This window comes from Podarcis liolepis, assembly GCF_965112155.1.
Source record: "Podarcis liolepis genome assembly, chromosome: 1".
NCBI classification, from domain to species: Eukaryota; Metazoa; Chordata; class Lepidosauria; order Squamata; family Lacertidae; genus Podarcis; species Podarcis liolepis.
This window is the reverse complement of record NC_139554.1, coordinates 83,025,713-83,053,478: the sequence shown is the minus strand read 5'-3', so window position 1 is coordinate 83,053,478 and position 27,766 is coordinate 83,025,713. Positions and strand designations below refer to the sequence as shown.

The following is a 27,766-nucleotide window of genomic DNA, read 5'->3' as shown; positions in this document are numbered from 1 at the left end:
GGACTTGATATAAATTAATGCACAGAACAATACAAAAATGCCTGCTGAGAAATAAACCCTGTGGAGTTTAGTGTGAGCTACTCAAATTAAGAATAGAAGTGTAGCTTTAGCCTGGATCTGACTCACTGAGAAGGAACTAATAGTAATACGGACTTTGCAATAAAGGATGAAGTAAGCTGTAGGATTGGATTTATTGTTTTGAACGTTAATGTCTTTAAGAGATAATCTTTCCCCCAATCATCCTTTTGAAAGCCTCTTTTACCTCCTTGTTTCTCAGGCTGTAGATGAGTGGATTCAGCATAGGTATTGCAAGGGTGTAAAAAACAGAGATGATTTTGTCCTGTTCCATGGAATATTTTGAACTGGGCCGTAAGTACATGAAAGCAACTGTGCCATAGAAAATGGTGACAGCTGTAAGGTGGGAGGCACAGGTGGAGAAGGCTTTTCGTCTGCCCTCGGCTGAGTTGATCCGAAGGATGGCAACTAGGATGTATGTGTAAGACACAAGAATGGCCAGGATAGTTACGGATACAATTGCTGTTGAGAAGCTAAAATGAATCATATCAATGACTCTTGTATCTGAACAGGAGAGCCTTAGAATAGGGACCACATCACAGAAGAAATGGTTGATGATGTTGGATCTACAAAAGGACAAACTAAATATAAATGAAGTCTGGACCGCTGCATTCACACAACCTGTTAGATACGAGCTAGCCACAAGCAAATAACAGAGCTTTTTGGACATGAGAGCAGTATACAACAGTGGGTTGCAGATTGCAATGAAGCGGTCATATGCCATCGCACCCAGCAGGCAGCACTCACAGGATACAGCAATGCAGAAGAAGAAAAATTGCAGGGCACAGCCAGTGAAGGAAATTGTTTTGCTTTCTGCTACGAAGGTCATCAGTGTCCTGGGAGCAATGACAGTGGAGTAACCGATATCTAACATTGACAGGTGACTCAGGAAAAAATACATGGGAGTGTGGAGCCTGGAGTCAATTGTAATTAATGTTATCATGCCAATGTTCCCCACCAAGATCACCATGTAAATCAGTAAGAACACAGCAAAAAGAAGAACCTGCAGATTCTGGTTATCTGTGAATCCTAGCAAAACAAATTCAGTCATTGCGGTGAAGTTTCCTTCTGACATTTTACTAAGGTGTGCTATCTTCTGCAAATAAAAATAGGAGAACAATGATGAAATAGTATTAGATCCAAACTAGATATTACAGTGTGTACTATGTCCATCACCACCAAAAGCTTCAGGAAGCCACAATTTTAAGTCTTGAAAGAGGAGTGCAACCATTCCATTGCAATTGTCAAATACAGACAACAGAGATTACCAGGAATGTTGTGAAGTCTTATAAATGAAGTGGGGGAACTGAAGCCCTGGGTGATCAATGAATCCTACAAAACTGAACTAATTTATAATAGTATGCTTTTATTTTACTGCATAGGGACACGGGTGGCGCTGTGGTCAAAACCACAGAGCCTAGGGCTTGCCGATCAGAAGGTCGGCGATTCAAATCCCCGCAATGGGGTGAGCTCCCGTTGCTTGGTCCCTGCCCCTGCCAACCTAGCAGTTCGAAAGCATGTCAAAGTGCAGGTAGATAAATAGGCGGGAAGGTAAATGGCATTTCTGTGCGCTGCTCTGGTTTCGCCAGAAGCAGCTTAGTCATGCTGGCCACATGACCCAGAAGCTGTATGCCGGCTCCCTTGGCCAGTAAAGTGAGATGAGCATGCAACCCCAGAGTCGTCCATGACAGGACCTAATGGTCAGGGGTCCCTTTACCTTTACCTATTTTACTGCATATTGCTCTGAAATGCAACCCAAAAGAATGCCTGCAGCTGGATGACTACCACACTACCTTAAAACGAATTACCACAATTATGCCAACAATATCTCATAGGAGAACACTGTAGGAATGAATCAGCCACAAACTACAAGCATAGATTTTTCCACCTTCTGCTGATATTATTGGCGACAGTCCATTCATTTTATGGAACTGGATTATGTCACAAACCTCTGAAAATGAACTTTGACTTTTGACTCCACAGTCCCACAAAAACAAAATACTTAATGGAACAAAGACCTGTAATGGCCAAACTTGGCCCTCCAGCAGTTTTGGGACTACAACTCCCATCACCCATAGCTAACAGAACCAGTGGTCTGGGATGATGGGAATTGTAGTCCCAAAACAGCTGGAGGGCCAAGTTTGGCCATCACTGAACTAAGTCTTGCATGGTGTCACAAACCCCGCCCACTTCTTGGAGGCGGTGAGTGGTAATTTATTTTCAATACAGATCCACATTCTACCACTATGGGAAACTCTTTCACACCAAGGTCCAGCTACTTAGGCATTTTGAGCAACTTGCTTTAGCTGTCTGTACTATCTGGTCTTCATGAAGTGGAATTTTGATTGTCCCTGCTGTTCACTTATTTACAGCATCCTGAGGCGTAAAGGAACCTGCTTGGATTGTGTTCCTATTTTACACCGTCATGCCCTTTCAGTATGTAAGAGTCTATGACTCTAAAGTTTTTTTGTTTGCCTACCAAGGTGATTGCTGCTCTTGGGAAAGGGGAATGCATGCTCCAAAAAATATGTGAAAAAGCTCACATACATCCCCTTCTTCCCAAAGGCAACAACAATGAAAAAAACTATGGAGGGACATACTCCTTCCTTTGGAACTGTGTAAGCTAACAGTAACATTTTTTATAAAACCTCTTGCCCAATATTTCATATTTGTTACGCAGTATGTAAGCTATCCTTCAGCTGCACATGACTATGTTTTCTACAACAAGTCAATGCAGAAAGACTGCCATCTGCATTTCTGCAGATCTCCATGATCTGCTGCTGCTTACAGTCACAGGCAACTAGTAGGCTACATCACATACAGAGAATAAAAAAAGTCTTTTGTCAAAGAAAAAGCCAAAATAAATCCCAGGTAATTGATTTGCCCCCAGAGAACCAAGCTGTTGCTAGATCTGACTGCTAGACATAAAAATTCACAAGCACTCTGAGAGTCTATCAGGTTAGTTAACATAGCATATCTCACCTTACCTGTGAAGACGATGGATGTCATTCCAAGAACACCAAACCAACAGTTGTAGATAGAACCTGTCATTTTATAGTTATTTTAGCATCAACTAGAAGCCAAATCCCTGAAACACATGGGTGAAGCCCATATCATTAAAATGCTCTCCATGACCCCTCAACATAATCATCTGAGAACATGCTATTTGGGAATTCATTCTTTCCATTCTTCATCTTTAATTGGTTCCAAGCAGAAGTGTTTCATCTCCATTCAGTCCACAATTCAATGTGAATCTTTATTTATTACTTGCCTCTATTTTCTGCCAAATTAAGTTTGTTGATAAACTTATGACAGCCTGGTCCCAATCTTGCCAACTCAACTGTGCAAAGCTATTTCTCATGGGGAAATTTGTAGTATGCCTTTCACAAGAACAGGCTCTTCAAGTATATGGCATGCTGATTCATACTGAAAATGTGAAGTGTGAGCTTCCAGTGGAACATCTTGCATTTGCAAACATTTCCATCATTATCCTCACATACACACACGTCAGCAATTGGGAACTTTGAGATTGCAGAGTCGTCAAGGTTCATAACACCTACATTCCCCCCCCCTTTCCATTATCTTTTCTGGTCAAAGAGATTTTGAAGGGCTTCGAAACATTTCAGAAACAAGCCCAATCTTTTTGACTAAAGATTGCTGAGTTAGTTTGGAAATCAGTATGGCCATTGAGGTGGAATGGGTTTTGCACTCCCACGTTCTCGACACAGAGGGTTGCTAGGAGAGGGAGAGGGCAGGTGCAAGGTGCAAGGTGCAGGGAACGGGTTTGGTGCAGCGCATCATGGCAGGACCTTCTGGTTCACTCTGCAGCCATATTCTTCTCTGGGTTCAGCTCCCTATGTAAAGAAGCGCACGTCTGAACCCACAAGCATGCCCAGCAACCAAATCTTCCCTTTACAAGATCCCAATATGTTGTTGGAGTCAATGTTTCTTTCCATTAAGAACATGTTTTTTCTACCTTAAATCTTATTCTCAATAAGAAAGTAGAATAATGTAGAATAAAGAAAGTAGAATCTTTATTATGTTTATTACGTGAAATGACAGACAGAATATACGGGTGCTGCTTCAGACACCCTGATTATAGAGATATCAATAGGTAACAAATCCCCCAGTACAGTTGCTCCTTGGTCTTAAGAGCATCCCAAGCTACCCAAAGCCTGATGAGCAGGTACTGCAATTTGCCACAGAGCCACACTCTAAAAGTAAAGAGAAAAAGGGAGGGGGTATAGTTTTCCTGAAGAAAGAGGAACTGAAGTCTGGCATCAGAGATGTGTGCCTTCCATGTGAGAGTTAAGCTCTAATATCAGCAAGGCTCCAGCCGTTCCCTCACTCAATCCTAAGTCTGCAGTTCAGCAAAGATGGTAGCTGGTCCTTGAGAATGTAAGGCAAAAAGGTGGTCCCATTGAAGTGTGTGAGCTATCCTACCATGGAAATCTGTGGTTTAAATACTATTTGGAGCCAATGTAACATGATGAGTAGGGGAGGGGTCTTCTTGGAATGAGCATTGTAACATACTTATTCCTTTCCAACATAAATAATTTATTTTTGTTGCCGAAGTACACTACAGGATCCTGGAGACCCATGGAGATGAAATAGATTGCTCGCCTCTTTTTCCCTTTGGCAAATGACTGTACTGTTGAAATGGCGATGAGATTGCACTGGCCTATTTATTCTGATTTTTTGTATGTGATGCCAATAAAGGTTTGATGATGATGATAAATAATTTCCATTCCCCCCCCCCCCATTATGTAGAGTTTGTACAGTCTGAAGTTGAAAGAGCATGACCTCCATAAGAAATGACTAGCTGGTTATATTTTTTCTAAACCATTACTTTTTGAGGAAGAGCCTACTGTCTAAGCAAAACAGGGCTTTTTTCATTAGAAGAGGTAATAAGCTTTGTTTGTAACAGCAGATGAGTGCACTGCTCTTTACATTAATGATTAGGAGGTCTGGATATGTACTCATACCTTCCCGGTCACATTTAAGATAAAGATTATTACCAGAATAAATATATACAGTAGTGAACCATAGAAAATGTATAGTTTGGCACCATTGCTTCACCCTCCCTTGTCCCACCCCTTTCTCTTTCTGCAAGTGCCAGCAGTTAGCTAGGTTGGAATGCTAGAAGAGCAATGGTGCCTCACCCAGGCTCCCTCACTGGACCCTACTGTGAAGGAGCAATATAGTTGGCTGCCAGGAATGTGGCATTCACTCACAGTCAAAACACTTCTCCATGTCTATCAGTGAATGGTGTGACTGTCTTGCCTAAGTATCACTACTGCAACACATTAACCATCCTCTGAAGAAGGGTAATCAGAGCCATGCTATTCATATAGTTCCCTTGTCACAAATAGCATATATTAATCTTTGCAGCAACAGAGAATGATGCATCGGCCAATGTGTGCAACATGTGGACCTTCATCATACCTGTGTCAGAAGCTTCCAGCATCTACTAGAGCAGGCATGGGAACCTGTGGCCCTCCATATGTTCCTGGACACCAGAATGGACAATGGTCTTGGATGATGGGAAGTGTATTCCAGCAACATCTGGAAAGCCAGGGATTTTCATCCGCTACAGGTTAAATAGTATACTCTCTGTTATCATTCAATGGAATGGTGCTCAGTTCTCATTCTTTCCCTTGCTGACAGAAAACAGGCATTAGAATTCCTTGGTGCTTCAGTAAATCAATAGCCTGTAAACCTCAAATTGTAATACTTTGCTTGGAAACAGGCAGAATTTGTTGTACCTCATTCCAATAAAAATCGAGAGGGCCCAAGTCAAACTTCAATGGAACCTAACTACACATAAAAAATGGAACAATCCCATACTCAGAAATGGGAGTACATAAAGGATTGTAGACTAAGTGTGAATGTAACCCACTATAGAGATAAAAATTAAAAATGGAAAATGAGATAAAGGGTACAATAAGATACAGAACCAGGATTTTGATAATGAAGCTTATCGCCTCTTACAGATAATCTTTCCCCCAACCATCCTTTTGAAAGCCTCTTTTACCTCCTTGTTTCTCAGGCTGTAGATGAGTGGATTCAGCATAGGTATTGCAAGGGTGTAAAAGACAGAGATGATTTTGTCCTGTTCCACAGAATATTTTGAACTGGGCCGTAAGTACATGAAAGCAACTGTGCCATAGAAAATGGTGACAGCTGTAAGGTGGGAGGCACAGGTTGAGAAGGCTTTTCGTCTGCCCTCGGCTGAGCTGATCCGAAGGATGGTGACAAGTATGTAACTGTAAGACACCAGAATACCCAGGATAGGTATTGATACAACTGCTGTTGAGAAGCTAAAATGAATCATATCAATGACACTTGTATCTGAACAGGAGAGCCTTAGAATAGGGACCACATCACAGAAGAAATGGTTGATGATGTTGGATCTACAAAAGGACAAAGTAAATATAAATGAAGTCTGGACCGCTGCATTCACACAACCTGTTAGATAGGAACCAGCCACAAGCAAATAACAGAGCTTTTTGGACATCAGAGCAGTATACAACAGTGGGTTGCAGATTGCAATGAAGCGATCGTATGCCATTGCACCCAGCAGGCAGCACTCACAGGATACAGCAATGCAGAAGAAGAAAAACTGCAGGGCGCAGCCAGTGAAGGGAACTGTTTTGCTTTCTGCTACGAAGGTCATCAGTGTCATGGGAGCGATGACAGTGGAGTAACCGATATCTAACATTGACAGGTGGCTCAGGAAAAAATACATGGGAGTGTGGAGCCGGGAGTCAATTGTGATTAATGTTACCATGCCAATGTTCCCCACTAAGATCACCAAGTAAATCAGAAAGAACACAGTGAAGAGAAGAACCTGCAGATTCTGGTTATCTGTGAACCCCAGCAAAACAAACTCAGTAATTGCGGTGAAGTTTCCTTTTGACATTTTACTAAGGTGTGCTCTCTTCTGTAAATAAAAAGAAGAAGTGACAACGTTTAAATACTCTTAGCTCAACACTAGATGTTGCACATATTAACTTGTCCACTGACTTGTTAAAAACAAGAACCAAAAGCATTTTCAGGTGGCCTTGCATTAAAATGGAGGGGAATCGTAAGGAACTGTTGAACACTTCCTCCTCTGAACAAATCATCCCTGCTATAAGCTTCAGAAATTATTGTTCCCCAAAGAAGAGGGGAGTGCAATGAAATTATGTGGTTCTTGCACCATGGGACCTCTCTCTTTGTTGGGATTCTTCCTGACCTGCGCTTTCCTTCTGGACAGTTTCCTTATGTCAAATAACTAGAGTTTATCTAGTTACCACATGAGGGGGGCAGGTCAAATGTAGAGGTTTGGAGTCTTCTCCCCCAGGAAGCAGCCTGCTTATGTAAAGTCACTAGGAGTGTTCTCATTATCAAATGGGGGCACATCAATTTTTTTGTAATGAGGTGCTTTGCAGACTGATCCATTTAGCTCATAAATTTTACTTCCTGCAGGGTAGGGTCACCCAGTAAACAGCCATAGGAGCATGATAGAGTTTGGGGATATTTCCTGCACAGGGCTTTCTCCAGTTCCTTAAGTTCATTGTGTTCTAACATTATTTTTCATAAGGTGATCCTAGTTTACTCCAAACAATGTGTGTTACTTCATTATATCTGGCCTCCTTACACAAATACTACTTTTGCTTGCAGCATACATTTCTCTCTTTTTATATGATGTCTGCATTACTGAGGCACCATGTCAGGGACTGGCTGGATGAGGAGGAATTGTGGAAGCTGCCTGACAGGAGCCACCCTTAGAAGTCTCTGTGTGTTCTCTTTTCTGCTTTCTTAATAAAGAAACTAACTGCAAGTTAGCTGGCATGTCACTATCTTTCTCTGTTCTGCAAATGACCTGTTCTCTCTGTTGGCTTCTTACTTAACACACCACAAAGGGTGGGAAAGTATCTGCTTCAGGGATATTCTGGGTGTCTGACCTGTCCCATGCCAGGGTCCAACACTGGTCAACTCCCATGGGAGGTGTTGGATACCTGCCAACTATTCAAACAGAATGCCATTCCATTGCCAAGGGCTGATGGGAATGAAGAGTCAATCCTCACACTACTGCCAGGCCAACCCCACTTACCTGCTGTATAATCAATAAAGTTGTAGCTTTATTTAACCAAACACTTGTCTGGCACGTGTCATTCTCACAGCACCCACAAGCCACAAACCTGCAGCTGCCTGGGAAACATTGCCTTTGTTTTATGGAGCAGGAGTTTACCAACTGCATTAAAAAAAAGTGCTCTGTGGCAAATATGACATGCTTAGAATAAGGAGCACTCATTTTATAGCCTTGTATAAGCTAGAAACCAAATCCGTGAATCACATGAGTGAAGCTCATATCATTAAAATGCTCTCTATGGCCTCTCTGTATGCTCTCTATGGCCTCTCTCCTGAGGACCTGCTATTTGGGAATTTGTGGTTCTTTCCACTATTCATCTTTAATTAGTTTCAAAGAGAACCGTTCCCTCTCAATAAAGTCTATGCTACAAAGTGTGCAACTGAAGCCCCATTTTGTGTCCACCACCCATGTGTTCCCTATATACTCTACACACGCCTGATAGGTTAAGGATCTTTGTTGGCGTTAATATGTGTGTTTCTACTCTGTGTGTCTATTCTTAATTTCATGCCCAATAAGAAAGATAGCACACCAGCAGAATAAAGAAAGCTTGGTTTATTACATGGAATGAAAAAGACAGCGCATATATGTGTTGCTTGACACCTTGATTACACACATACTTAACACAACCAGGCAGCAAATCATTCATGTTCATCTTAATAGCAAAAGCATCCCTAACTACCTCAAAGTCTAATGAGTAGGTGGAGCAATTTGTCACCTTCTGGGGCGGCAAGCGGCGGTGGCATATGGCGGAGGTCAGGCACCCATAGCAAAAAAATGTGGGTGCCCAAGCTCCCAGGGCCCACTGGAGCTGGCGCCAGTGCTCAATATACAGCACACCAAGGGCACAACTGGCTGCTCCAACCCACCCCTGTGGATCAGCATGGAGTAGACAAAAGGCTCTGAGGGCGGTTCCTTTCTTTGTTCCCTCGAGCTGGCCAAATATGAAATGTATGTTAGCTTCCACCCCTTCAGGGTGATCATCTCGGCAGAGGTGTAGGAATGGGGGTGCGGGGGGTGCGGTCTGCCCCGGGTGTCATCCCTGAGGGGGTGACAAAATGGCACACCATGGGGGGTGGCACTTACCACAGAGCCTGGCCTGTAGCGTGCCAGAGCCACACGTCTCTCCTGGGAGTGGCTCAGGCCCCCGCACTGCCTGAAATGGCAGCATGGGGCTTGCGTCCACCAGGCGGACTCTGTGGGCAGCTCATTGCGGCACCCCCCGGGCAGATCGCTGTGGCGCCCCCGTGAGCAGATCACCCTGCCCCCACTGCTCTGGGTGCCAGAGCAGCTAGCTACGCCCCTGCATCTCAGTAGAATAGTATTCCAAAAAGGGATTGTGAGGTGCTCTAAAAGAATCTCTCCATATTTGAATGTCAAAATGGAAATGAAATTCAATGTAAGTGAGTTTAAAATGAGACACATTCGGGGGGGGGGGGGGAAATCTAACTTCACATAACTTCAACTGGTGGTGGCAAACCAGGGGGAAAAAAGGATTCAATTGGAAAAGAGACTGGCCATATTGTAATGACTTTTCCAAAGAGATTGTGAGGGAACCTGGTCACAAATAACTGATTTTGACAATTAGAATGTACAGAATGATACACTGGCCAATGTGTGAAACATGTGCTTCTCCATGATACCTGTGCAAGGAACTTAACTCATCTAGAAGAGAAGCGATGGGAACCTATGACTTTCCAGAAGTTGTTGGACTCCAGAATGGCTGGGATGATGGGAGAGATAATCCAGCAACATCTGGAAGGCTGCAGATTCTGCACCCCTGTAGCAGTGTAAGGCCTATACTCTACCTCTGCCAGTCCTCTAGATAGACCTGTTTGTGCTTGAAGGGCCCCTTTCATTTCACATCTCCCATGTTTTATGGCATCTAAAAACAGCCATAATTGGGAGTAAACAGGCATGTGTCTAGTATTTAAATCAGTTACATGTCTAATAGCAAACTCTGTTGCTATTCAGTGCAGTGCCCAGTCCTCACTCTCTCTCTTTCTGATGGAGAACAGACAATCCTCACACTACTGCTTGAAATCAATAAGCTGCATTCAGCCTAAATTAGTTATGTTTAAGTCCAATTCATTTTATTTTACGTATATGAAAAAAATCTTTATTGGAATTCATTAATGTCATTACTCTGACCAAACTGCGGGAGGCAGTGGAAGACAGGAGTGCCTGGCGTGCTCTGGTCCATGGGGTCACGAAGAGTGGGACATGACTAAACAACAACAACAACAATGTCATTACAGATTTAACTTCACACATACACACATACACATACATACTATATATATATGTGTGTGTGTGTGTGTGTGTGTGTGTTTAAGAATATATATATATATATACAGGGACGCAGGTGGCGCTGTGGGTAAAAGCCTCAGCGCCTAGGGCTTGCCGATCGAAAGGTCGGCGGTTCGAATCCCTGCGGCGGGGTGCGCTCCCGTCGTTCGGTCCCAGTGCCTGCCAACCTAGCAGTTCGAAAGCACCTCCGGGTGCAAGTAGATAAATAGGGACCGCTTACCAGCGGGAAGGTAAACGGCGTTTCCGTGTGCGGCTCTGGTTCGCCAGAGCAGCGATGTCACGCTGGCCACGTGACCCGGAAGTGTCTTCGGACAGCGCTAGCCCACGGCCTCTTGAGTGAGATGGGCGCACAACCCTAGAGTCTGGCAAGACTGGCCCGTATGGGCAGGGGTACCTTTACCTTTACCTTATATATATATATATATATATATATATATATATATATATATATTCTTAAATTAGTTTAACTTAGAATGTTAACTTAAGCTTCTAATTCCACTTAGATATCAGCTAAGCTAAAATCATATAATGGTACATAAAATAAAGTAAAACGACAACAACAAACTATAGTAAAATAAATATAGACTTCCCATCATTTCCCGATATAGTTGACATTTGTGATTTTGAATGTACTTATAATTATTACCTTACATTTAATATACGTTCTAATACTTTCTTACAACCTTGCATACTGATTTTCCTTTATTTCTTAATATTTTATGTACACAAGGGTCATTCAAACACTACCATATATAATATGTCGCTGTTATTATTTTTTAAGTATCTCTTAAGCATTTCCCATTTCTGAGAAAATAATTGTTTGGTGTTACCTCTTAACCTATTTGTTAATTGAGCCATTTCCACATAGTCTAATAATTTATTTTGCCATTCTGTTAGCGTTGGTATCTTTTCCCCTTTCCAATTAGATGCAATTAATAGACTGGCAGCCATTGTTGCATATAAAAAGATTTCTCTTGTATGTTTCGGAATGTTTCTACCTAAGATTCCTACCAGAAAGGCTTCTGGTTTCTTTAAAAATGTTAATTTGAACATTTTTTTTCATCTCATCATAAACAATATTCCAAAAATCTTGGACTTTTCTGCACATCCACCACATATGATAAAAATCTCCTATTTTTTTTCTCCACACTTCCAACACTTATTCAAACTATTTTTTTACATTTTGGAGATTTTTGATGGTGTAAGGTACAACCAAAACTGCATTTTCATCATATTTTCTTTGATGGTGTAACATACAGTAAAGTTCATGTTAATTTTCCAGTTAATTTTCCAATTCATTTTAAAGGGAACTGAGTTACGACCTTTTTCATCCATTTCAGTGGGACAGAAATTCAGTTAATGAACAGAGCAATCACATACATCTCTATGCAGAAAAAGGACTCTCAGAGTTCAAAGTGGCTTACCTTAAGGTAAGTAGTCAGGACCAAACCCAAAATGTAGACAAAAATTAATCATATGGACATTGCAGTTAAGGATGAAATAAGGCCTCTTAACATGAAGTTCAATGGCTCTGAGTGATAGCCTTTTCCCCAAGCAGCCTTTTGAAAGCCTCTTTGACCTCCTTATTTCTCAGACTGTAGATGAGTGGATTCAACATCGGTATTACAAGGGTATAAAACACAGAGATTATTTTGTCCTGCTCCACAGAATATTTTGAATTGGGCCGTGAGTACATGAAAACAGCTGTCCCATAGAATATAGTGAGAGCTGTAAGGTGGGAGGCACAGGTAGAGAAGGCTTTACGTCTGCCCTCAGCTGAGTTCATCCGAAGGACGGCAACAAGTATGTATATGTAAGAGATCAGTATGGTCAGGATCGTTACTAATGCGATTGCTGTGGAGAAGCTAAAATGAATTATATCAATGACTCCTGTATCTGAACACGAGAGCCTTAGGATAGGGGGTACATCACAGAAAAAATGGTTGATGATGTTGGATCTGCAAAAGGACAAAGTAAAGATAAATGAAGTCTGGACTGCTGCATTCACACAACTTGTTAGATATGAAACAGCCACGAGCAGATAACAGAACTTTTTGGACATGATGGCAGTATACAACAATGGATTGCAGATAGCGATGCGGTCATATGCCATTGCACCCAGCAGGAAGCATTCACAGGATACAGCAATGCAGAAGAAGAAAAACTGCAGGGCGCAGCCAGTGAAGGAAATGGTTTTGCTTTTTGCTACCAGTGTCATCAGTGTCCTGGGAGCGATGACAGTGGAGTAACCAATATCTAAGATTGATAGGTTGCTCAGGAAAAAGTACATGGGAGTGTGAAGCCTGGAGTCAATCCTGATTAATGTCACCATGCCAATGTTCCCCACCAAGATGAGCAAGTAAACCAGTAAGAACACTATGAAGAGAAGAAACTGCATACTCCGATTATCTGTGAATCCCAGCAAAACAAATTCAGTAATTGTGGTGAAGTTTCCTTCTGACATTGTCACAAGTTGCATTCTCCTGTGTAAATAAAAATATGAAAAAAAAGTTGAAATAGTATTAGCTATCAGGAATTCTTCCCTTGCTCTTGTCCCAAGGGTCCTCTGTGGATGTTCGGAGTCTTCTCCACAGCCTACTAATGGCAAATGACCAGGAGAGTTCTCTTAACAAATGAGGGTCAGAAAAAAAAAAGATTGGCACATAAATGTTCAGTCTCCTTTCCCCTATTTTGTGTGTGTGTGTGTCTAATTTATTTCTGAGCCAAACCAATGGAAGCCATGGTCATTTCACTCATAATTCATAATGTGCCATTCATATTGGCTACCTCAGTGTTATGTACTGATAGTCATCTTTACTTTATTATATGCTGTTTTCTGTGGATGATAATATTTTGACCTAGCATAAGTGCAGGTTTGTCACCCATTCCTTATTTTCACTGTTCACAATTTAGGACTTATCATCATAATTAATAAAATATATAGCATGGGCAGAGTTTTCCCATATTTTAAAGGAAGGTGAAAATTTTCAACCCCATGTTATCTTGTTTTACTGAGGCATTAGCTACTCTGACATCAGTAGATTTTATGCCCAAATACATGAGCATAATATTGCAAACTCTGAGCTGAGGTTTCAATGTTATATAACCACAAGGCAGTACAGGACAGACTTATGACCTAAGAATGCAGGTTGTGTCAAAGATTGGCACAAAAAAGCAGGGGTGGGAGCAATTTCAAATGAAAGGCAAGAGTTGAACCCTATCTCTGCTCTCCACTTTCCCACTGCTTTTCTCCGAGATGCGATTTGAGATTAGAAATTAAAGGCAGGATTCACCTAACCAGCCTTTTCAGAGGAAGACACAGATTTACACCTTTACTCTTTCCACCCTCTCCTTCCCCCAACACCGCAGAAATTGACTCAAGGGGGTTGGGTAACCAGTACACAGAGGAAAGAGACAGGGGTCATTTTATCTGACAAGCTGTAATGCTTGCACAGACAGAATGGTTAGAAAAGTGTGGCACTGAATGGATTGTCTAATTCATTTTGCCCATTCACTAACTAGGATTTTTTTTAAATGGCTATGCGTTTTGACAGGAGTGGATATCTGCAAACATAGTACCCACTTTCCCCAGCAGCTTATAATGATAAATGGAAGTGTTCGGATTCTGTAAATTTTTTTCTTGGTTAGGCAAAATACCATCAAAAATTGACATGTATTTCCCCACAGTTTTTTTTTTAAATAAACCTTTGCAAACTGCTGTTTTGTTCACAAAAGTTGACCTTTTAGACCATCCTTAATCAGCCCTTGTAGTATGCTACTACAGCAAAGTCCATCTAGCCTTTCCAAATCCATCAAATTTCAGGTTTCTTTTTTCTCATTCTTTTTACTTTAATGTCATCATCTGTGCCACTTGAGTAAACAGAAATTTAAAGCTGGGAAGAATTGTGCTATTCTTCCTACTGAAAGGGTGTCTTCTCATTCATTTGTTAGGCTGCTGTGCCGAATAAAAAAGGAACGTGCCTGCAGTGTTTAAGCTGCAAATACATAGAACCAGAGAATTTTGGAGTTGGATGGGACCACAATGATCATCTAGTCCAATCCCCTGCAATATGGCTTGAACCAACAACCCTCAGATTAAGAATCTCATGCTCTACCAACCAAACTATTCCTTCCCTTTCACAGAAAGAAAGCAGAGATATTGCATTAACCCACTGGTCTCAATGCCCAACTAATATGACAGGTCTCTGAAACTTAAATGTTTTATCTGAGCTGAGGTTTAAAATTTGGCTGCAAAGCCTCATGAAAACACTGCTTGGCTAATTAATTTCAGTCCACGTTTAATGAGATCTGCTTTATCTGTTGTTCTCTTAACAGTCACAGACAACATGTAGGAGACAACATGCAGCATCATACAGAGCCAGTCCATACAGCTTCTGCGAACAGAAAATGAAAATAATTTCTGTGCAACTGATTTGCCTTCAGATAACTAAGCTGTTCATTAATCTGAAGGTTAGAAATTAAAATTCACAACCACTTTGAGATTTTATCAGGTTAGTCAACATAGCCCAAGTAACTTTACCTGTGAAGATGATAGATGTCATTTCTAAAGCCTTCCAAATCAAGATGCGTAGATAAAACTGCTCATTTTATACTTGCTTTGGTATTACCTAGAAATCAAATCCCTGAAATATATGAATGAGAGCTGTATCATTAAAATGTTGTGTAGGACCTCTCAGCATAATCACCTGAGGACATGCTGTGTGGGAATTTGTTCTTGTTCCCACTGTTCATCCTTAATTAGTTTGAAACAGGACTACTGGCTTTCCATTCAGCCCACACAATATGGTCACAATCCTCATTAGTTATTTTTCTCTACCTTGTTTTCAAATGAGCTCATTGATAAAGAGTATGGTAGAATCAGAAGACTCTTTATTTGCATCAGCCACTAGCCATATCAATAAAATAAAATGGAATATACTGAAGACAGGGATAAATATTTAACTATACAAAATACGTTCTGGAGGTATACATCAATAATCAAATAAAATATCTTATTCCAATTGCCCCTGCTAAAAAAATTGCAGTTTTTGCTGTCACCTTATTATCTTGATTTGCCAGAAGAAAGGACACAGTAGCAATGGTTGAGCAACCTAGTATGGATAGTAGTAGAGGGTTAATAACCTCACTCCTCAAAAAGGGGTATCATTGTCTATTCCCAAACTCATGAACATTGAAGCCAACCCAACAGTGCCAAAATACTTATCATTGGAAAGTGTCTTATGAGTTCTTTGTATTTTGAGTGTGCATTGTTCTCTTGGAAGATATTTAATAGAATCAGTTCTAGGGTTGCTTCTAATACCTGTTTTGTTATTTTGCAGATTTATTGTAGGACTGATGTCCAAAAGTGTTGAATTTTAGAGCATTCCCACCAAATGTGGAGGTATGTGCCCATAGCGTTGGACCTAGTGGTGCAAGCAAAGCTTGCAAGATCTTGCTGGCTGATCAGGGTGTGGATTCCAACCAGGAATTCAACGTCTGAGCGTGGGGTGCCGTGGCCAATCCCCCTCCTCTGACCCCTTATGAGGAGCCCCCTTTACTATGTTGATCTGTATAAACAACCTTCTTTTCCAAAACTCAGAGGGAGATCTTCTTCCTGTGAAACCCCACAGGAGCATGACATGGGCAGAAGTCTGCCCCTCAGTTGAAGCTCCTCTAGTCCTTACCCCACCAGGCAACAGGGTGCCCTGTCTATTTTGGCCTAAAATAAATTCCACTGTATTAGTGGCAATTCACACGATCCTGTGCACCAATTATGATCAAGCTCAGATGTTCTTTTATGTGTCTCACCATGTTGAGAAGCATAACTGATTGGGATGCAAGACAGGGTGTTTTCTTTCTAAGCACCCAGGTTGTAGAATAACCTCCTGAGAGACATTCATCTGATCTCCCCACTTTAAACTTCAGATTAGCAGATAAAACCATTTCACTCTGCTGAGTTTTAGTGTGGCTTTATTTTACCCTTCTGTTGGTGTAAACGGATTATTAAAAATTAGTACAAAAATAGATTTTAGCAGCTTGGACTATTTAGATTGGCTTTTTTAGATGGGAGCCACTGTGAATTAATCTGATAAATAAGGTGAGGTATAATTTTTAAAATAAATAAAAGAGAGTAACATAGAGCAGGACAAAGACCATTCACTCACAGTCTAGTTGTTCCATTATTTAGATCACTGAGTACTGCTGTTGTGACCTGATGGCTGAATAAAAAGTCAGATACTTTAGGTTGGCTTTCAAGCCACTTTATTGATTCTGAAACTGAACCAATCAAAACATGCAGAAGGATATTTCTGTGAGTGCAGAAATCAACTGTAAACTCTGAGGGAAGCCCCTGGGCCAAAGAGTCCAAAAAGCCAGCTTTGTGGCCAACTCCTAAGTAGATCACTAAAGCTAAACCTGCTTCCTGCACCTAACCACCAAAAGTCATTAAATCAAGCCTATCAAACCTATCACATTATGGACTACAACTGCCACTCAGCAGGGGTAGACAAACATGCATCTAGCCTCTCAGAGAAAGCAAATCCACATTTTTATCTATTTGAAACTCAAATTCAAACTCAAACTCATCATTTAATGAAATCTTTACTCTCATCCTTCTGAAAGCATCTTTCACATCTTTATTTCTCAGAGTGTAGATCAACGAAGATCACCTCTGAGAACAAACTCATCAATTGTCTCCCAAGACACACAGATACCAGCCAGCCATGCTATGTACTATTAATGCCACCTACTGACTATTAAGTGTGAAATGGGCAAAAAAAAAAAAAAAAGCAGCAACACACCAGGACAATTACACACAGAAATACACACACACACACACACACACAGAGAGAGAGAGAGAGAGAGAGAGAGAGAGAGAGAGAAAGAGAAATACCCACTTTCTTGGTTATTCTTTATTGGAAACTCAAACTCATCTTGAAAAAGAACTGACTTAATTTAATGAAATATTCCCTGTCATCCTTAGGAAAGCATTCTTCACATCTTTATTTCTCAGACTGTAGATGAATGGATTTAGCATTGGGATCACAAGAGTATAGAACACTGAAACAAATTTATCTTCATCCTTTGAGACACTGGAATTGGGCCTCAGATACATAAATATGATGGTCCCATAGAAGATTGTAACGGCCATGAAGTGAGAGGCACAAGTGGAAAAAGCTTTGTGTCTGCCCTGGGCAGAGCGAATCTGCAGGATGGCAAAAATGATGTAGGTATAGGAGATGAGGATAATCATCAAAGTGGGTAGGATTCCCACAATACCAAAGATAAAATGTACAGTGTCAGCCACCTGTGTGCTTGAACAAGAAAGTTTCAGGATGGGAGTGGCGTCACAAAAGAAATGATTGATAACATTTGAGCTACAGAAGGACAGGCTAAATATGAATGAAGTACGAATAGCTGAATTCACAAAACCACACATGTATGCACAAATTACTAAGCGCAAACAGAGCTTCTTAGACATGGCAACGAAATAGAGTAATGGGTTGCAAATGGCAGTAAAGCGATCATAAGCCATAACAGCTAGAAGGCAAGCTTCAACTGTGGCAAACATACAGAAAAAGAAGAATTGCATGGTGCACTCTGTGAACGGAATAGCATTGTTGTTCGCTACAAAGGTCATCAGCAACCTGGGTGCGATAGTAGTGGAATACACAATATCAACCAAGGACAGGTTGCTGAGGAAAAAGTACATGGGAGTGTGAAGGTGTGCATCACGGGTGGTTAGGATGATGATGCCAAGATTTCCTGAGACTGTGACAATGTAGATCAAGATAAATGCCAGGAAGAGAATGGCCCACAGCTCTGGATGTTCCATAAAGCCCAGAAGGATGAATTCAGTCACAATACTGTGATTCATGTATTCCATGATTTATCGCAAAGTTTCCCTAGGAGGAAAAAAAATACATGAAAATTTATCAGCATTTTAGTTCAAATTTCTCCTAATAAACACCTTTCTATATGCAGTTTTGAGTAACATGCAGATTTTTGCAATGGATTTACCCCAAGGTGATAAAGTTTGTTTATTTGCAGTAATATGTGCATTTTGTGAACACTTTCCCCAATATATGCATTTTTAACCCTTTTTTGGAGAACTACACCACAAAATTCAGTGAAGTGCCCACTTAAGGATTTGGGTTTGCATATTAGTTTGAGAAGTATGAGTTAAGTAGTTTGGGTGTTAGGGAATGGTTAGTACTTCTTGTGAGAGACACATCATGCTCCTTCAGGGGTATTTTGTCCACCTTTGGTCCCAACCCATGCTCACCTCTGGCTCCTAGAAGCTATCAGCATGTGACAGTGTCCAAGCCCTGGGATCGACTGGTCAGCTAAGCCACATGATGGTAGCCAATGGTCTCAAACCTTTGGTGTGATAGGGACTTCCCCTGCATGTGAACTCAGGCACTGACAAATTGAGCAGACAAGACCAATAGTGGGTCCAATGGTCAAGAAGGCCATTTCTGCACTTGCTGTAGAGGGAGGTGAGGGGCAGATGGGGCTGGTCAACTTGGGAAGATGGCCCATCTAGGAGAAGGAAAATTCTGAGAAAGATATCCTTTCTGGGGTTTCCAGGTCAGAAGCATTCCAGGTCAGGAGTTGCTGAGATTATAGGTTCCAAACTTGAAACGTAGGGGCAGGCCCCATTAATCACATTGGGCAGGCCACAACAATGGCATTAAGCAGGACACACCTTAAGCACTAACCAAAATAAAGCACATGCAAAGGAAGAACATAGGCCCTTGCAACATTTACTTGTCGTGAACCACTCTTGCAAGCAGCCAGTGATAAGGACACAATTGCCAGTCAGTGCTGTATGTATTTCCTTTCCTCCTGACCTCTTGATTGTCCCCCCACCCCACCCCCACAACACTTATGCCATTACAGAATTTGGTACTGTTTAAGGTGCCACAAGGGATTCCTGCCTGAGTTCATTAGAACACGTAACATTAACACCCACATACAAGATCACCAGTGCAGGTCTACCTGTCTGACAGCAATGTGGCAGAAGTGGGGACAGTAGCACAAAGCAGATTAACTTCCCCAGCCACTCCTTTAAACTGAAACACATAACAAAAAACCCCCCACATCCTATTCCTTAAACTCTATTTCTAAGACACGGAATGTGATGGGAAATGTAGTCTACCCAAGTAAAAATTGCAGGGACCTCTTTTCACACCCCAAACAGACACTTCTAAATGTCTACATTACACACCTACACAATTTATTCCCCAAGCACTGAGTTTAAGAAACATAGGGGGTGGGAGACAAAAATCCCACTGGGCTAGCTGAAATCCCCTTTGTGAATCAAGTTCTATCTTCAATGCAGATTTTAGTTTAGAAAAGTCCTCCATTTTTCTTAAATACACTTCCCTTCTTTTCTTTCCCACATCCAAACTGATTTATTATATCCATTCCCAGGGTTGCCAACTGGATTATTTCAAGGATGAGCTAGTGTGGGGACTTCCATGGAGATGGAAAGGGAAAAAGTCCTGTAGTGGCATTGGGAATTTCTCAATCCAGCATTTTCTTTTATTCAGCCTCTGATGCAGCCTCCCACCCCATCAACTTCGAGAAATGATCCCTCTCGTCTCCACTGCACTGCAAATGAACATAAATAATAAACACCTCCTCTGGTCCACACTCTCCAGTTTCCAGTCCTGTCTCTCAGCACTCCAGCCTCCATAGGCCATCCAAAAAAATATTGCAGGTGGTGGAGGCAGCAGTGCTAGCCTCCTGCCACTCCAGCTCTTTAGTTTGCTCTACTTGGTTTCCAGCCCTGCATCTCATGCCAGGTGTGCAAATTGACTCAAAGCCCCATCTTCCTCTCGAGGCCAGCCTAGTTCTTTTTCTTCATCTGCTCTCCCTCCCATCACTGCGCCCTGGAGACTGAGGCTAATAGGGAGGGGAGGACGCAGCCCCGTGGAGATCCTATGCAATATTTTGCAGAGATGGGAGTTAATTGGGAGAGGGAAGGAAGGCAGACTCCTCAGAGAATGTATGCAAGAATTTGCAGTTGATTCCAGCTGGGCTGAAGCTGACTAGCTCCACCTGCAGTCTTCTGTAAAAAATATTTTTTTAAGACACTCTAGCCCACCAGTAGATCCAGGCTCTCCCACTGCCACCTGGAAAAAGCCAGGCAAAACTGGAGACTTCAGGTCAGCCCTTGGGGATCATACAGCCCCAAATCTTCCCCTGTATATTTCCAAATTCTATACCAACACAATGAGTAAAGCATTTTACTATTCCCCTATATTATAGAATCATGGAATTGTCAAGTTGGAAGGGAAATCAATCCTGCCCAGTGCCATTTCTGCATCTGTACAAAGAAACTTCTTTTCCAAAATTTAAAGGGAGTTCTTCTTCCTGTGAAACCCCACAGAAGCATGACATGGACAGAACTCTGCCCCTCAGTTGAAGCTCCCCTAGTCCTTACCCCACCAGTCAAAAGGGGCCCCAGCCTATTTCAGCCTAAAATAAAACCCACTGCAATTCACACAATCCTGTGCACCAATTGTGAACAAGCTCAGAGGTTCTTTTGTGTGTCTCGCCATGCTGAGAAGCATAACTGATTGGGATACAAGACAGGGCCTTTTCTTTCTAAGCACTCTCCTGAGAGACATTCATCTTATCTCCCCACTTTCAACTTCAGATTAGCAGCTAGAACCATTTTACTCTGCCTAGTTTTTGTGTGGCTTTATTTTACCCTTCTGTTGGTGTAAACTGTTAATTAAAAGTGAATACAAAAATTGATTTTAGCAGTTTGGACTATTTATATTGGCTTTTTAAGATGGGAGCCACTGTGAATTAATCTGATAAATACCGTATTTTTTGCTCTGTAACACGCACCCGACCATAACACGGACATAGTTTTTAGAGGAGGAAAATCCGTAGGCATGCCACCCGTAGGCATTCCCTCCATAACACGCACAGACATTTTCCCTTATTTCTAGGAGGAAAAAAGTGAGTGTTATGGTGCAAAAAATACGGTAAATGTGAGGTATAATTTTTAAAGTAAACAAAAGAGAGTAACATAGAGTGGACAAAGACCATTCACCCACAGTCTAGTAGTTCCAGTATTTAGATCACTGAGTACTGCTGTTGTGACCTGATGGCTGAATACAAAGTCAGACACTTTAGGTTGGCTTTCAAGCCACTTTATTGATTCTGAAACCAAACCAATCAAAATCTGCAGAAGGAAACTTCTGTAAGTGCAGAAAACAACTGTAAACTCCGAGGGGAGCCCCTGGACCAAAGAGTCCAAAAAGCCAGCCTTGTGGTCAACTCCTAAGAAGATCGCTTAGGTTAAACTTGCTTCCTGCCCCTAACCACCAAAAGTGATTGAATCAACCCGTTTACACACTATGGACTACAACTGCCACTCAGCAGGTGTAGACAAACAGGCAAAAAAACAAAAAACAAATACACATTTTCTTTCTTGGTTAATATCTATTGGAAACTGAAACTCATCTTGAAAAGGAAATGAATTAATTTAATGAAATCTTCCCTCTTGTCCTTAGGAAAGCATCCTTCACATCTTTATTTCTCAAACTGTAAATCAATGGATTTAGCATGGGGATCACAAGAGTATAGAACACTGAAACGATTTTATCTTCATCCGTTGAGACACTGGAATTGGGCCTCATATACATAAAGATGATAGTCCCATAGAAGATTGTAACGGCCATAAAGTGAGAGGCACAAGTAGAAAAGGCTTTGTGTCTGCCCTGGGCAGAGCGAATCCGCAGGATGGCAAAAATGATGTAGGTATAGGAGAGGAGGATAATCAACAAAGTGGTCATGATTATTGAAGTAGCAAAGATGAAATGCACAGTGTTAGCCACTACTGTGCTTGAACAGGAAAGTTTCAGGATGGGAGGAACGTCACAAAAGAAATGATTGATAACATTTGAGCTGCAGAAGGACAGGCTAAATATGAATGAAGTCTGAGCAGCTGAATTTACAAAGCCACAAATATATGCACTTGTTACTAACACCAGACAGAGCTTTTTAGACATGGCAATAAAATAAAGTAACGGGTTGCAAATGGCAGTAAAGCGATCATAAGCCATAACAGCTAGAAGACAAGTTTCAACTGTGACAAACAGACAGAAAAAGAAGAATTGCACAGTACACTCTGTGAATGCAATAGTGCTATTCTTTTGTAGAAAGGTCATCAGCAACCTAGGAGCAATAGTAGTGGAATAGCCAACGTCAACCAAGGATAGGTTGCTGAGGAAAAAGTACATTGGGGTATGAAGGTTTGCATCAAGAGCGGCTAGGATGATGATGCCAAGATTTCCTGAGACTGTGACAATGTAGATCAAGATAAATGCCAGGAAGAGAATGGTCCACAACTCTGGATGGTCCATGAAGCCCAGAAGGATGAATTCAGTCACAATGCTGTGATTCGTGTATTCCATTATTTACCCCAAAGTTTCCCTAGGAGGAAGAAAATGAAATTGTGAAATAAGTACCGTATATATTTTTAATCCTCTTGAAAAATTTCTAGCAGTTTAGTGCAAATTTCTTCTAGTAAGCACATTTTTCTATGCAGTTTTGACTAATATGAATTTTTTGAACTGATTTTCCCTAATGTAATCCAGTTTTGAAGGTTATTTTCACTAATATATGCATTTTTGTACCTAATGAAGGTGGCAAACAAAATTCAATTTAACCTCCATCGCTAGTGGACCTAAAAAATCCACTCAAAAATCTGGGACTGATTCTTCCTATCACCTCCCATGACCTTAAGCCCAGTGGGAGAATTCAGTATCACGTTCCTGGGAGGCAAAAGTCCTTGAGGAGGGTAGGCTAATGAAAGGCATTGTCTAGTGAGGAAGTGTTAGCTTGGAAGGGTCCTATGGACTTAGACTTACTTGAGGACCACATTTGTCACAGTCCTGACACAGTCCTGTTGCAGTCCTGAATGTCACAGTCCTGACATTCTTTACTCCCTTACACGAAGAGTGTCTGCATGTTACTATGTCACAGTGATTCAGTCTCCTGTTGGCTGAAACCATGAACAAAATGTTTAACAGTAATTAGAACAACAAATGCTCCTGGCTGGAATCTGTCTCCGGTGACATCTGTTTTTGCTAAAGTCACTTAAAGGGAAAATACTGGAACTTTCTCTGTTAGTGTTTTAAACAACTGGAAGACTGCACTGGATATCAAAACAGGATTTTCCAAGTACTGCACTTCAACTAAAGCACTCCTACCCAGCCTCTGCTTTAAACTGAAACACACACAACATTTATTCCTCAAAGTCAGTGTTTAAGATGGGAATTGTAGTCCACCAAAATAACAATGGCAAGGACCTCTTTTCACACCAAAAGCAGTCATTTCAACTTTCTATATTACACAACAACACCATTTATTACCCCCCCCCCAAATACCACTGGCTAGTTGAAGCCGCCTTTGTGAATCAATATAGCTCTATTTTCGGTCCTGGTTTTAATCTGAAAAACTCATCCATTTTTCTTAAACATACTCCCCCCTTCCACCACACCTTTCTTTCACTCTAGCAATTTTTTATCAGCCTCTGATGCAGCCCCCCCTCTACCCCATGCACTTCTTTAAATGACCCCCCTAGTCTCTACATGAAATAAAAATAAATAATAAAACCTTTTCCAGTGCAGACTCTCCAGCCTCCAGTCCTGTCTCTCAGCACTCCATGCTCCACAAGGCATCCTGGAGATGCTGTAGGTGGTGAAGGCAGGAGTCCTAGGCTCCTACCACTCCAGTTCTTCAATGCACGCTCCTTGATTTACAGCCCTGCCAGGTGTGCATGAACACTCAAAAACCCCTCTTCCTCCTCTTGTGACCAGCCCATTTCTTTTCCTTCACCTGCTCTCACCCTGGAGACTGAGGTCAACTGGGAGGGAAAGATGCAACCCCCCCCCCGCGAGTCTATGCAATATTTTGCAGAAATGGGAGTTAATTGGGAGAGGAGAGGAGAGGAAAGCAGACTCCTCAGAGAATCTATGGAACTTTTTAGTTGCTCCAGCTGGGATGAAGCTTGCAAGCTCCCTCTTCAACCTTCTTAGTCATATCTGAGCAGGATGGTAACAATATGAGATTGCCGTATTGCTTTATGCTGTCAGTGGCAAAGAAACACAATCCTGTGCATTGACTATGCTCAACTTCAGAGGCTTCCAATATTTGTCTCATTTACAGTTAATTTGGCTTATTGCTCAGAATCTATTGCTTGAATCCCTTTCTTAAAATTTTCTCCAAAATTCATTTCTTCAAGGCCTTTTTTCATAAATTCCCATGAAATGTTATCAAATGCTTTCTCAGCATCTATAAACATCAATGCTGCCTGCTTTTCATTTCTTATTTTCAAGTATTCTACGATATCTATAATATTTCTTATACAGTGGTGCCTCGCAAGACTAAAAGAATCCGTTCCGCGAGTCTCTTCGTCTTGCGGTTTTTTCGTCTTGCGAAGCAAGCCCATTAGCAGCTTAGCGCTATTAGCGGCTTAGCGGGCTTAGCGGATCAGCTGATAAGCGGCTTAGCGGCGTAGCGGATCAGCTGATAAGCGGCTTAGCGGCGTAGCGGATCAGCTGTTAAGCGGCTTAGCGGATCAGCTGATAAGCGGCTTAGCGGCTTGGGAAAAAAGGGGGGGGAAGGAAAAAACCCCCGCAGGAACTCACAAGACATTTTCGTCTTGCGAAGCAAGCCCATAGGAAATTCGTTTTGCGAAGCACCTCCAAAACGGAAAACCCTTTCGTCTAGCGGGTTTTCCGTCTTGCGAGGCATTCGTCTTGCGGGGCACCACTGTATTATCCTTCATTTCTCTCCCCAGAAGGAAGCCTGCCTGGTCATGATGTATAAATTCCTTCAGTATTATTTTCATCCTATTAGCCAATATGTTAGCAAACAGTTTGTAATCATTATTTAATAATGAAATAGGTGTATAATTTTTTATTGATGTCAAATCTGTCTCTTGTTTCGGGTTTAAAGTTATATATGCTTCTCTCCAAGCCTCTGGGACCTTCCCTAACTTTAAGATTTCGTTCATTGTAGCTTGTAATGCTGTTAATAATTGTTTATCTAATTTTTTATAGTATTTAGCTGACAGTCCATCTGGTCCTGACGATTTCCCTGTTTTTGCCTGATTGATTTCTTCCAATAGCTCTGTGGATGTCATAGAGGCATTTAAAATTGCTACGTTCTCATCTCTGATTTTTGATAGTTTACTTACTTTCAAATATTCCTCTATCTCTGTTTTATTTTCTGATCCTGTTTTTTTATAAATCTGTAAAATACTTGACAAATTCTTTCCTAATCTCTTTTGGGTTGTCTAGAATTTTTTCCTTGACTTTAATTTTACTTCGAGTATTTTTTTGTTGTTTAATTGCCATGCCAACATTTGCATGCTCAAAATATATATTTTTCTTTTTAAAAATTTCCCACTCTACTTCTTTACAGTGGTACCTCAGGTTACATACACTTCAGGTTACATATGCTTCAGGTTACAGACTCCGCTAACTCAGAAATAGTACCTCGGGTTAAGAACTTTGCTTCAGGATGAGAACAGAAATCACTCAGCGGCGGCGCAGCAGCAGCGGGAGGCCCCATTAGCTAAAGTGGTGCTTCAGGTTAAGAACGGACCCTCGGAACGAATTAAGTATGTAACCAGAGGTACCACTGTACTGATAATCATTGAATATTGTGTTGGTAATAGCTTGATAGCTTGCTTTGTACTCTCTTTGTTTGGTTTGTATATTAACTGTTTTTCTTTATTTCTCAGGGCCTCTAAGATTGCCCTTGTTTTTTGTTCTCTCAATTGCTTTTGGTATGCATTTTGTTGAATTAAAAAAACCTCTTATCACAGCTTTACTGGCATCCCAAATCACCTGAAGGTCTGTTCCTTTATTTAAATTTGTCTTGAAATAGTCCCCTAACATTTTCTCTGCCTTTTCTACCAAATTTTGATAATCTAATAAAACTTCATTCAATTTCCATCTGAAAGTAGAATGTTTTTCATTTTGTAATTCTTAAATTAATGGATTGTGATCTGATATTTTTCTTGGTCTTATTTCTTTTTTTAAACTATTAATTCTAATTCTTTAGAGACCCACATTGCTTTGATTCTTGCACTGCTTTTATGCACATATGAAAAAAGTGAACTCTATGCCTAATGGGTGCTTAAAGGTAAAGGGACCCCTGACCATTAGGTCCAGTCGTGGACGACTCTGGGGTTGCGGCGCTCATCTCGCTTTATTGGCCGCGGGAGCCGATGTACAGCTTCTGGGTCATGTGGCCAGCATGACTAGGCTGCTTCTGGCGAAGCAGAGCAGTACACAGAAATGCCATTTTCCTTCCCGCCGGAGCGGTACCTATTTGCACTTTAACGTGCTTTCGAACTGCTAGGTTGGAAGGAGCAGGGACCAAGCAACGGGAGCTCACCCCATCATGGGGATTCGAACAGCTGACCTTCTGATCAGCAAGCCCTAGGCTCTGTGGTTTAACCCACAGCACCACCCGCGTCTCGAATGGGTGCTTAGTTCTCCATATAGCTGTCAAATTTAGGTTCTCTACCATGCCACAGAATCTTGTTGGGAGTCTCCCTTCTTTAGTGTCTTTTTCCATTTCAAGTGAAAACACCCTATTTAAATTGCCCATTAAAATCATTTTCTGATCTGCAAATTCCAATAATTCTGTCATTCATATATATATATATATATATATATATATATATGCAGGTTTTGGTGTCTTCGGGTGTCTTCCCGTGTAAGAGTTGGGGTGTCTAGGCGACGTTTCGACGAGGTCTCACTCGTCATCTTCAGGCTGGTGCTTTCGGCTTCTTGTTACTGGAACAGAGCGGGATCTCAGTGTTTGAGTTCCTATAAATACTGTAGAGGGGTGTGGTGTATTGCCTCAAAAGTTCTGGGCAGAGGGGAAGTTCCCAGGCTAGTGTTCTTTTCTTCTTTTGTTCCTTAATTACTTGAGGGATATCTTGAGTGATTTCTTGAGTGATATTCTGAGTACCACTTAGGTGGGTCATTAGGTGTGGATTAGTTGCTAAAGCCTTCGTGTCTTGACCTCTTGAATTTGTGAAGAGTTTTTCTGGGAAGATGGCTGTACTGCACTTAGTTGAGCTTTGGCTTGGCTTCGTGTATAGGGGCGAGCTGTGGTTTTGTGCCCTGTGCCAGCCAGATCTGTGTAGGGATTGCAGGGGGGTGCAGCATCCGGAGGTGCCACTATGGTTTGGTTACTGGA

At 41.5% G+C, this 27,766-nt stretch overlaps 5 protein-coding genes across 5 annotated transcripts; all 5 read right to left on the bottom strand.

Annotated features, from left to right (window-relative positions):
• Positions 1–214: 214 nt before the first annotated feature.
• On the bottom strand, positions 215–1,150 carry LOC310686386 (olfactory receptor 5AR1-like; the record flags this gene model as incomplete). The annotated part of the gene is made up of 1 exon (XM_083460177.1): positions 215–1,150. One exon carries the CDS (start codon positions 1,148–1,150, stop codon positions 215–217), a length of 936 nt encoding a protein of 311 aa, XP_083316303.1.
• A 4,902-nt stretch (positions 1,151–6,052) lies between these two features.
• On the bottom strand, positions 6,053–6,997 carry LOC310689358 (olfactory receptor 5AR1-like; the record flags this gene model as incomplete). The annotated part of the gene is made up of 1 exon (XM_083466995.1): positions 6,053–6,997. One exon carries the CDS (start codon positions 6,995–6,997, stop codon positions 6,053–6,055), a length of 945 nt encoding a protein of 314 aa, XP_083323121.1.
• A 5,044-nt stretch (positions 6,998–12,041) lies between these two features.
• LOC310713566 (olfactory receptor 5AR1-like) lies at positions 12,042–15,136 on the bottom strand (the record flags this gene model as incomplete). The annotated part of the gene is made up of 2 exons (XM_083517874.1): positions 15,060–15,136; positions 12,042–13,002 (listed from the first exon to the last, which is right to left on the bottom strand). The coding sequence occupies exon 2, from the start codon at positions 12,996–12,998 to the stop codon at positions 12,042–12,044; it is 957 nt and encodes a 318-aa protein (XP_083374000.1). The 5' UTR covers positions 12,999–13,002; positions 15,060–15,136.
• Positions 15,137–17,468: 2,332 nt separating this feature from the next.
• On the bottom strand, positions 17,469–18,404 carry LOC310686329 (olfactory receptor 5AR1-like; the record flags this gene model as incomplete). The annotated part of the gene is made up of 1 exon (XM_083460016.1): positions 17,469–18,404. One exon carries the CDS (start codon positions 18,402–18,404, stop codon positions 17,469–17,471), a length of 936 nt encoding a protein of 311 aa, XP_083316142.1.
• A 3,616-nt stretch (positions 18,405–22,020) lies between these two features.
• Positions 22,021–22,956, bottom strand: LOC310686083 (olfactory receptor 5AR1-like; the record flags this gene model as incomplete). Its single annotated transcript, XM_083459197.1, has 1 exon — positions 22,021–22,956. The coding sequence occupies one exon, from the start codon at positions 22,954–22,956 to the stop codon at positions 22,021–22,023; it is 936 nt and encodes a 311-aa protein (XP_083315323.1).
• Between the last annotated feature and the right edge of the window lie 4,810 nt (positions 22,957–27,766).